Raw genomic sequence first — 10,719 nt, 5'->3', positions numbered from 1 at the left:
ATATATAATATCTATAAACAGTGTATTGCGTTGTTTAGGTTTTTAAAAGTCCACACATGGCTTCATGCTGTATGTATTATTCTGCAACTTGGTTCATTCACCCAACTTTGTTTCTTTAAGTGTCTCCATGCTACTTTATATATCTCTAGCTCATCGCTGCTAGTTTTGAAGAGTATCCTATTGCATAACACTACTTCCTTATCCTTTTCCCCCTACAGATGGACATTTAGAGCAGGGCCAATTTTTTATGATTACAAATAGGGCTTCAGTGAATGTCCTTGGACGTATCTCCAGGTACAAATGTGTGAGAGGTTCCCTAGGGTATATGCCAAGAAATGGAATTACTGGGCGGGAGAGTGTGCTCATTTTCAACTTCGCCAATTGCCAAGTTGCTCTCCAAAGTGATTATATCAAGAGTACTTAAATTTTTCTTTCTTCCTTTTTTTTTTTTTCCTTTTCCCATCCACTATCCCCACACATTATAACTGCCTCCCCGCTTTTCTCCATAACCACTCCTGGACTCTCAACCCTATACCCCTGACTCCAGCTCCTACAAAAGCCCAAGAACTGGTCCGGCAAGGCCAGAGTGAGGGCAAGAAAGGAACAGAGTCAGGCAGAGCAGAGACCTCTGCATCATAAGGGTGTGGGGAAGGATGAGAAAAAAACTGGAACCAGCATATGCTAATCATTTGTGTTGAATCAGACTGATAATGCCAGGTGACATATGTGTAATAGTCAGATGTGCTCAGGGCAGAGCAGGGTTGCAAAAGTTGAGTATCGACTTCTTTCCAGTGGGGCAGGGAAAGATCCTTGGACAATTTTCCAAAATAGTTTTAGGATAAAAGGCAGTCAGATCTGTAAAATTCCACCTTGTGGCTGGGTAGTAGGCCCTCGGGGAACCACCCCCCTCAGAGGGGGCTGACACACTTCTCACATGTGGGCAACAGGGAGTTAGGAAATCTTACCTAAAAGTGTGAACAACTTGATCAATAATTCAATATTCATTTTTTAATCTCCAAGTCTTGACAATGCAAATTCTTTAAAAACCATATAGTGCATAATTAATTTTTTTGACTAATGATTAGTGTCAATGCCAACAACTTTTTGTTTTTGTTTTCTAAATCACAAAGAAGGGACGTCTGGGTGGCTCAGTGGTTGGCATCTGCCTTCACCTCAGGGCGTGGTCCTGGGGTCCCGGGATCGAGTCCTGCACTGGGTTCCCTGCGTGGAGCCTGCTTCTCCCTCTGCCTGTGTCTCTGCCTCTCTCTCTCTCTGTGTCTTTCGTGAATGAATAAATAAAATCTTTAAATCATGAAGAAAATCCACAGCTTGCAAAAGCACAATGTCAACACTTCAACTCCCATTTGGAAAATATAAAGGATCCGTGCTGTGTTGCCTTCTCCTTAATCACAAAGTGTCAACAATTTCTCTCTCATTTAAAACACATTAAGAGGGATGCCGGGGTGGCTCAGTGGATAAGCATCTGCCTTAGGCTCAGGTCGTGATCCCGGGGTCCAGGATCGTGTCCCACATTGGGCTCCCTGCAAGGAGCCTACTTCTCCTTCTGCCTGTGTCTCTGCCTCTCCCTGTGTGTTGCTGGTGAATAAAGAAATAAAATCTTTAAAAAAATAAAACTCATTAACAGGTCAGTGATTCATTTTTCTTAATTCTTAAAAGAGTCAACAATCCCATTCTCTGTTCCTTTTTCATAGCATTCATTTTCACTACATTTTATGAACTTCCACTTTGGGAGATTTTAAAAAACCACCCACGTCATTCCCACATCTCTTGTACAGCTACTGCTTCATCATACTACTTCCTTTTCTTCTACTTCCTTTTCTTTACATTCAGAAAACCCATCAACAGTTAGATCAATGGACATCGATTGGGTGGCTATGTATATTCTGTGGCAGGCATGAACAGAAGAAAATGACCCAAACTTGGGCCAGACTCTTGGGCCCAGAGTCTGGCTGAGAATCTGACAGGTACACCAAGAAGGGACGGAGGCTTGACTTGGTGTTCTAATGAAGACCCAGAGTGAGGTGGGACCCAAGGAACTCCAGTCACCTTGGGATGGGAAGCTTGGAGCTCTAGATGACCCTCACATCCAGATGATTGAGGCCTCAAGAGATTCCTGTCACATGTGAATCTGCCAAACCTTCTTTTCTCAATTAACACCAAAGACAGTGCTGAGAAACTCTGCTGTTCAAGATCATGTCAGTGAGATGAAATATTCCACTCTTGTCCAGCGAGTCAGAGCCAGATTTGACATAGAAGCAGCCTGGATTACCAAATCAGGTGCAGAGCTTCAGCGAAGAGTTTTTTGGACACAATAGTCCATATTTATCTTAACATTGTGGTATCCAAAGATACAGGACTATGTATGAGTCTATTTCTCATCTCAAGCTAGATGTTAACCCCTTCCTATTAAGACCAGATTTGTCTTGAGCCTATCAACACTGCTTCATTTCAATTTCTTCTAACTTCCAATCTTCCCCCAAATATTACAGTGACCCTGTTTCTTCCTTTATTTCGTGGGACATCCATGATTTCTTTGGGTGCTTTCTGCATCAAATTAATAATCCTAACTTTGTTAAACTACACCTGTGTCCCTCATGGTCTTTACCAGATTGGCTTTACCATAAAATTCAAGCCTTCTCTGTTCATTCATTCATCAATTCATTCGACAGATGTTTACCCACCCTATGCTCAGTTTTAGGTGCCAGAGACATGGTGATGGGACAATTAAGGTCTCTGGCCCTGTAGCCACTGCTTCCAGTGGGGGAGATAGAAAATAAACAGATAATAACAATACAGAGTAACAGGCTCCAAAGGGACCGCATGGATGCCTTTAGAAGAGGGGGGACAGAGAAGGCTGCTCTAGAGAGGCCTCATCTGAACTGGACGCTGGAGGAGCAGATGTCAGGAAAGAGAACCACAAGCAGAGATCACCAAGGAGGTAAAGATGAGCTTCTTGGGTTTGCAAAATAACTAGAAGGCCAGTGTACCTGGAGCAGGGTAAGTGAATAGGAGGGCGGGGAAAGATGAGGAATATGGGGCAAAGTACCAAGTTTACATTTTATCCTGAATGATATGATAATCTGACACAGAGCCACAACATATATACTTTTCACATGAATTTATAAATCTTTAAAATTCGAGCTGCTCTAGGACCTAAAGCACTGCCCCATCTCCCACCCCCACTCCATTCCAGCAGTTTTCTGAAGCATTCCTAAGGAATCTAAGAATTGGATGGGGGTAGGGGGAGGGCTACTGGAAGTCCTTCATGTGGTCCAACCCTCACACTTTACAGATGAGGAAACCAAGGCTGAAGGGAGGTGAAAGGTGGAGACTGCTCTGGAGGGGTGAGTGGGGGAAGGGCTGCAGTCACTATTGGAGGTAAGAGTAAGGCCATGGCAAGGAGCTCTGGTTATCCACCCACGAGCTGGAGTGTCTGGCAATCTTGAGGTTTACCGACCGGCAGCAGCAGTATAGACAAAAGGTACATCTTCTCTTTCCCAGGGACATTGGCTAGGGGTGAGCTGGGATGGAGTGGGCCATGTGGGGGGTTAGGGTGGAGAGTAAGGAGAGTTGGGGGGCCGTGATAACCCAGCAGGGGTCTTTGGAGTGCCCCCTCTTAATTCCTTAGCCTGTCCCACTTGGATAGGGCAGATGGGAGGAGAGATGGGTGGGCTACCTGAGTGCCTGTCCTTAACAGCCAAGTCCCTTCCCCTTCAGGGTTAAGAGCAAGGATGTGGGAGGGTTGCTTGGTTAGCATCTTTGCACTTCCTTTCACAGGCTGTGCTATTTTAACATGTGTGCTCCAGACTCAAATCCAGGCTAAACCCGGACTCGCTGTAGCTAAATGTGACTTCACATCTTCAGTTCTTAACCATCAGCCATTGGAAAATCTTGGGAAAGAGGCACTCAGGGCCAAGATTTGAGCCTTCTTCTTCTTCTTCTTCTTCTTTTTTTTTTTTTATTTTTCTTTCTCTTCATCTGTCAAAGGACATCATGGCTCCTTCCACAGTGGATGTTGTGTACACAAACACAATGGAATATTAGGAATCAGGAAAGTTGAAATCCTACTATTTGCAATGACGTGGATGGAACTGGAGGGCATCATGCTGAGTGAAATAAGTCAATTGGAGAAAGGCAATCATCATATGGTTTCACCCCTATGTGGGCTATAAGAAATAGTGAAAGGGATCATGAGGGAAGGAGGGGGAAAAGGGGTGGGGAAACATTAGAGAGGAAGACAAACCATGAGAATCTCCTAACTCTGGGAACCAAACAAAGGACAGCAGAAGGGGACGTGGGTGGGGAGATGGGGTAACTGGGTGATGAGCCTCAAGGAGGACACCTAATGAGATGAGCACCGGGTGTTATACTATATGTTGGCAAACTGCATTTAAATAAAATTTATGGGACGCCTGGGTGGCTCAGCGGTTGAGCGTCTGCCTTTGGCCCAGGGCATGATCCTGGAGACCCGGGATCGAGTCCCGCGTCAGGCTCCCGGTGCATGGAGCCTGCTTCTCCCTCTGCCTCTCTCTGTGTCTCTCATGAATAAATAAATAAAATCTTTAAAAAAATAAATAAATAAAATTTATTTTTAAAAAACTTTCTATTGGAGTTCAATTTGCCAACATATAGCATAACACCCGTTAAAAAATAAAATTTTTAAATAAAATAAAATAAAATTTAAAAAGAGATTTTTTTAAAAAATTAGAGATTTGAAAAAAATAAAATTTAAATAAAATTTAAAAAGAGATTTGAAAAAAAATAAAATAAAATAAAAAGAGACTTGAGCCTTCTACACGCAGGGGTCTTCCCCTGGAGACACCGGCAACCCCACGCGCGCACATGCCCACTTCTCCCTGGGTAGACTGAGGCACGGGAGCTTTCAACAGACGGCGCCCACTGCCTCCCGTGCACTGACTCCACCGGGGGCCACACGGTCCCACTGTTTCCAAGCAGCAGCACCCAGCCCTCTTCTGGTTTCTTTCCCCTGGGTGGTGCAAAGGCTCAAGGGTGCAACCTCAGGGTGGGGCGCTGAGTCAGCTGCGGGCGGGCTCCCGGAGTGTCTCAATTCCCGCTTCACCCTCTTTCCACTTCGCAGCTGCGCAAACCGCGGCTTAGAAGACGTAGGAGAGCTTGGCCTCCGCGGAGAAGCGGCGCAGGCGGCACCCCCAGCCGCGCACCGCACGAAGCCCACGAAGGGGTTAAAACCACCGAGCTGCGGAGCTCCCGCCACGGCCTAGAGAGACCCCGCCCCCCTCTACCCAGTCCCTCCCTCCGCCCTTCACGTCCAACTTCCGGGCGGGGCGCGACTTCCGGTTCCGGCGGCGGGCTACAAAGCTCTGCGCCCGGTGGTTGGTTTCCTCTTCTCGGAGTCGGTTTCGGGCTCCGAGTCTGGTGGCGAGGGGCCCCCGCCCCCGTTCCCCCCTCCCCCCGCCCTCCGAGGTGGCACCTGCGCAGGTGAACGCCCCCTCCCTCCCTCCCTCCCTCCCTCCATCCTTCCATCCCTCCGTCCCTCCCTCCCGCCTCTCCTTTCCCCGCGCGCGGTCTGTTGGGAGCGGCGGCGGCGGCCCGCGGAGCGGGGAAGCGAGGGCTCTGCGGGCCGCTCGGGCTGGCGTGGCCTTGGATCTCGCTTCTGCTCCGGAGGAGGAGGAGGTCCCGGTCTGGAAGCCCAGAAACCCTTTTCCGGCCCGACCGAGGCCCTCCAGGCCGCGCCCATGTGGTGGGAGGAGCCCGACCCCGCTCCCCGCCTGGAGGCCGGGATTTTCCTACTCGGCGGGTTGGTCCCCCCACGTCCCGGCCTCGTGACCTTGGGCACAGTCCCCGCTCCTCGAGCCTCAGTTTGTTTACGTGTGAATGGAAATGACCGTAACCGCCCTGCTGGGTTAAGGGCAGGACTGGAGGAGGGAAAGCTCCCGCGGGGCGTCGGGCGTGTCAAACCCCGCAGATAGCGCCGGCGGCTGCTGTGCTTGGTAGAGACCGCTGGGGCGGTAGAGGGTCGGGTGGAGGGTTTGACCAGAGCGGCCCGGAGGATGGCGTGGAAGAGAGTGAAATGCTCAGCACAGCGTCAGCGAGGGCTTCTGAAACTGATGGGCTTTGTAAGCGGGGTGACTCGTGCAGCTGGTGCATCTTTCAGATCCAGCCTTGAGAACCTGGCCTCCTGACAGTGGGGGCTGCTCTTACAAGTCGGGGTTGTAAGGACCTCTGGAGCTGGGCGTTAGAAGAATTATACAAGGGTTTTTTTTTTTTTTTTCTTTTTTTTTTTTTTCTTTCTTTCACTCGGAAAGGCTTTGAGCAGGGGGGGACATTGCTTCCTTTAGAGTTAAGAAAGTGATCCATAGTTAAAAAGAAAGCCACATGGGAAGGGGATGATCCATGTTCCTCCTGTCCCTGCCGCTCACCAGTAAATACGGTCGGAGGTATTGTTTGTGGATGGAGCAGGTCGTGGATGCTGCTCTGTGTGTATTTTAGTTTCCTCAGGTGAGATGGTGCTGCTCACGGATCTGCCCCTTGGTCAGGTGGTGTGTTAGGGAGGTGGGTCTGTATCCGCGCTCACAGGCCGAGTTCATGCTTTAGGAGCCTGCACTTTTGTTCTGCTGAATGTCTGACAGTGCTTTAGTTACTCCCCTGTTGATGGTCACTTTTGCTTTCTCAGGCTTTTTTTTTTTTTTTTTTTTTTTTTTTTAAGATTTTATTTATTTATTCATGATAGACACACACAGAGAGGCAGAGGGAGAAGCAGGCTCCATGCAGGGAGCCCGACGTGGGACTCGATCCCGGGACTCCAGGATCACGCCCTGGGTGGAAGGCAGGTGCTAAACTGCTGAGCCACCCAGGCTGCCCATTTTTCTCAGGTTTCATCCAGCCTTCCCTTGACTAAATGTTTTCCTTTTTCTCCAGAGGCTATATTGCTTTGGGCTTCATCACTCTAGGTTAGTGACAGCTTACTTTTAGGGAAGAGTACATGCTGTTCATTGAGCAAAAAACCCCAGATAATATGAGAAGAATAAGTATACTCCCAAGAATATCCAAACTGTACGGTCTAGAATCAATTCAAGGTTCCTAGAAAATGGGTCGTGAAACCTTTAAAGAAGAGGTGATGAGGAGCGGTGAGCGAGTTAAGGCAAGGCAGCTGGTCCGTGTTGTTGATTGTTGGCCTCTGCCAGTTGTTACCCAGGAAACATTTGAGAGAGCCTCTGAGGTGGGAGGGATCTTAAATGTCAACACTCCTGCTTTGTTGGCCAGGGAGGGATTAGTTCTTGGGGGAGGGGGTTTGTTAATGAAAAAAAGAGATGGCCTTTGAAAAATGACGGTGTCATCAGCGTTACAGTTTTTGGACATAGCCCGATGTGGAAATTAGTTATTTCTGTATTGTCAGATACAATATTTCTGTATTGAAGAGTGTGTGTGTGTGTGTCTCTCTCTTAATAACATCGATTGTGGTTTTCCTGTACATAACCTTTCTCGTGGACTGGGGCCCTAACCCCAATGGAGCAAAGCCTATTTTTTTTCTGACATTTTACAGGTCTTTAATGTGCCCCTCCTCTCCTTCCCCACTACTGCTGGTTTGCTAATTCTAGAGCTGACAAACATCGCAAGAGTTGGAAGTCTATGGTACTAGGATTCTGACTACTTTGGTTTCCCATATACTGAGGAACTTCGATATTTTATCTATTTATCTCAGAGAGAGAGAGAGAGAGAGAGCGCGAGCGCCTGCATGAGAACATGAGCCCATGCAACTGAGGGGAGGGGTGGGGGCGTGGAGAGAGAGAGAATATGAATCTCCAGCAGACTCCCTGCTGAGCATGGAGCTCAGGATTTGCAGCCGAAATCAAGAGTCAGATGCTCAACCAGCTGAGCCACCCTGGCAGCCCTGATTAGAGGAACTTAGGATCTTGATCTTAATATAGAAGCTTTTTTGTTTTTTGTGAAGTGGGAGCTTAGATTCCACTCTGATGGTAGCTCCTAAAGTACTTTATATTTTTTTTATTTGAGAGAGAGCAAGTGAGCAGGAACACAAGGTAGGAGAGGGAGAAGGAGAAGCAGGCCCCCTCTCTGAGCAGGGAGCCTGACGTGGGTCTTGATCCAGGACCCTGAGATCATAACCTAAGCCAAAGTCTGCTTAACCAACTGAGCCACCTACGCATCCCCTAAAGTACTTTTTAACATTCATTATTTCATCATGAAAGGGATTGGAGGGTGGGTAGAAAAGATAGCAGAGTAGATATCAATGAAAAGACCTTTATCTCTTATATTTTAGTACTCATAGCTTGCTTTTGGACACACATAACTCCATAAAAGACATTGGAAGAAGCAAACATCCATGATTTTAAAGATATTCTTCCCCTATAAGTCATGCATACATAGTTTTTTGCTTTAACATAATCTAAAATACTTTGTAATGCAGGGAAGATGGATGAAAGATTTTGTAGAAGACTCTAGCTAGGAGACTTGCATTCTTCATTTTTATAAACCACTGACACATTTTTCTCAATTGTGTCAATTGATCCAGAAGAAACAAAAATAGAATTTCTAATAGCTTTATTAAGAAACCCTGTTAAGGATCGCCTGGGTGGCTCAGCGGTTTAGCACCGCCTTCAGCCCAGGGCATGATCTTGGAGACCCAGGGATCGAGTACCACGTCAGGCTCCCTGCATGGAGCCTGCTTCTCCATCTGCCTATGTCTCTGCCTCTCTCTGTCTCTCTGTCTCTCATGAATAAATAAATAAAATCTTAAAAGAAAAAAAAGAAAAGAAACCCTGTTAAAGGACGCCTGGGTGGCTCAGTGGTTCTGAGTCTGCCATTGGCCCAGATCGTGATTCCGGGGTCCTGGGATTGAGTCCCACATTGGGCTCCCTGTGAGGAGCCTGTTTCTCCCTCTGCCTGTGTCTCTGCCTCTCTCTGTGTGTCTCTCATGAATAAATAAATACAATCTTTAAAAAAAAAAAAAACTGTTAAGATTGAAAAACTGATGAAACCTGGGTCTGGATCAGATCCATGAGATCAAGGTGGTTTTTAGAGTCTCTGTTTTTGTTCTGTTTTTGCTGAGCCTGTCTCCTCTCTGTGTTTAGGAGTCCTCCTTTTCCAGAGTTCCAGAATGGAGACTGAAGGGTACCTAGAGACACAAAGAAGTAAAGAAGTCCAGAATGATAAAATAGGCTCACCTTCAAATGAGATGATGGCTGAGGAGCCAGAAGCTGTCCTAATATCGGCTCCCCAGGTCCAGGCTCCACCAGAGCACCTCGATGCAGACTCCGTTGAAGACGTGGAGACCATGCCACGAAGGAATCCTCCCAATGCGGCAGCCTCTAGGCAGAGGTTCCGGAGATTCCGCTATGAGGACGCAGCTGGGCCCAGGGATGTCCTCAGACATCTCCAGGAGCTTGCCGGACAGTGGCTGAGACCCGATATTCACACAAAGGAGCAGATTGTGGAGATGCTGGTGCAGGAGCAGTTCCAGGCCGTCCTGCCTGAGGAGCTCAGAGCTCGGGCCCAGAGATGTCAGCCTGGGGTCAGAATCACTGGCTAAGTCCTGCCACTGGGTTCTTGCTCAGCCTACATGTGAGAAGTAGGCAAATGTTCTCTTTGTTGCAAGATCCAAGGACAGTCATGGGGGAAATGTGAACCTCGGTTTTTTTGAGCTTGCCTTTGACTAGTTGTAATAAGAATCCATCAAAACCCAGTCTGGACCTCTCTGGCTGAGGCAGCTCTAATTCCTGGGACTGAGCTCTAGAAAGAGCTTCTGTTAGGACAATCAGCCTGTTGCTTGTTTTTGCTCTGCTGAATGCCTCCTTTTTTGCACTTTCTGACATGCTTTAATATATTGTTATGTATCCAAAGCAGTAATTGCTTCAACTTTCAGAATTCTTGACTCTTGCTGTGGTGGCATGAATGGCAGCTTCTGTAACCCCACCAGTAACTCACTTGAGATGTCCTTGAAATATTAAAGTTTGGTCCTCAATCACAGTGTCCTGTGGTGATTTACCATGTTAGCTTTTACTCGACATTTGAGGAGTTGAGATAAGTATCGGGATGTGAGCTAGAGATACGATAGGAATAGTCTAGGCCTTTGTGTTTGGTCACAATTTAAATTAAAACAAAGAAGGGGCTAAAACAGGGTCCTTACAGGTAAGGAGCTCTTAGATCTGTTTGATTTTTTTTTTTTTCTTTCCCCACTTCCATCACATGTGTTCCACAGCTTCTGTCCCCACAAGAGAACTCACTCTGAAGCTATTTGACTGTTTTCTTCTGCTCTTCCCGAAAACCGGTCACCCGGGCTTTCTGTGTGTGGAGAGCTGTGCTTTGGTTGACCACTGAGACAGAGCAGTCTAGCTGTGGTGGTGACAAGCACAGAGTAAACTTAGCAGCTGCTTTTCTTCAGGGTAACCCAGTCTCGAGTAACCTTTCTGCTTCTGGCCTGGATCTGCTCCTGGAACCATCTAGGTGCCAATTCAGAAACTAATTTTTGGTAGAGGGACGAGTTAGCCCTAAACTGGAACTCTTCTTGATTTTGCTGGTGTCTTAATACTTCCTGTGCCTTTGGAATGGGTCTAGATGTGAGAATACAGATATAAAGCCCAGTATAAAGGAAACATATAGTTTGGAAGAGAGAGGAAGACCTTGAATTATATGAGTAGGATCATTAATAAAACTAGTCTTTTGGTATTTGGTTTGGAGATAGCACTAAGAAAACACTTTTTT

General features: G+C 47.0%; 1 protein-coding gene across 2 annotated transcripts; it reads left to right on the top strand.

Moving 5' to 3' along the window:
• Window positions 1–5,330: 5,330 nt before the first annotated feature.
• On the top strand, window positions 5,331–9,979 carry LOC100685822 (SCAN domain-containing protein 1-like). Of its 2 annotated transcripts, none has more exons than XM_038531677.1 (2): window positions 5,331–5,478; window positions 9,090–9,979. In XM_038531677.1, exon 2 carries the CDS (start codon window positions 9,116–9,118, stop codon window positions 9,545–9,547), a length of 432 nt encoding a protein of 143 aa, XP_038387605.1. In that variant the 5' UTR covers window positions 5,331–5,478; window positions 9,090–9,115; the 3' UTR covers window positions 9,548–9,979. The 2 variants fall into 2 exon arrangements, with proteins under 2 accessions (XP_038387605.1, XP_038387604.1); XM_038531676.1 differs by lacking the exon at window positions 5,331–5,478 and adding an exon at window positions 5,571–5,797.
• Window positions 9,980–10,719: the final 740 nt, after the last annotated feature.

The sequence above is a fragment of the Canis lupus genome, chromosome 2 (genome assembly GCF_011100685.1).
Source record: "Canis lupus familiaris isolate Mischka breed German Shepherd chromosome 2, alternate assembly UU_Cfam_GSD_1.0, whole genome shotgun sequence".
NCBI lineage: Eukaryota > Metazoa > Chordata > Mammalia > Carnivora > Canidae > Canis > Canis lupus.
Note: the sequence above shows the minus strand (reverse complement) of the source record. Positions and strands in the feature narration are given on the sequence as shown.

Coding starts and splice junctions, on each gene's coding strand:
- LOC100685822 (XM_038531677.1), top strand. CDS start 9,116: ATGGAGACTGAAGGGTACCTAGAGACACAAAGAAGTAAAGAAGTCCAG.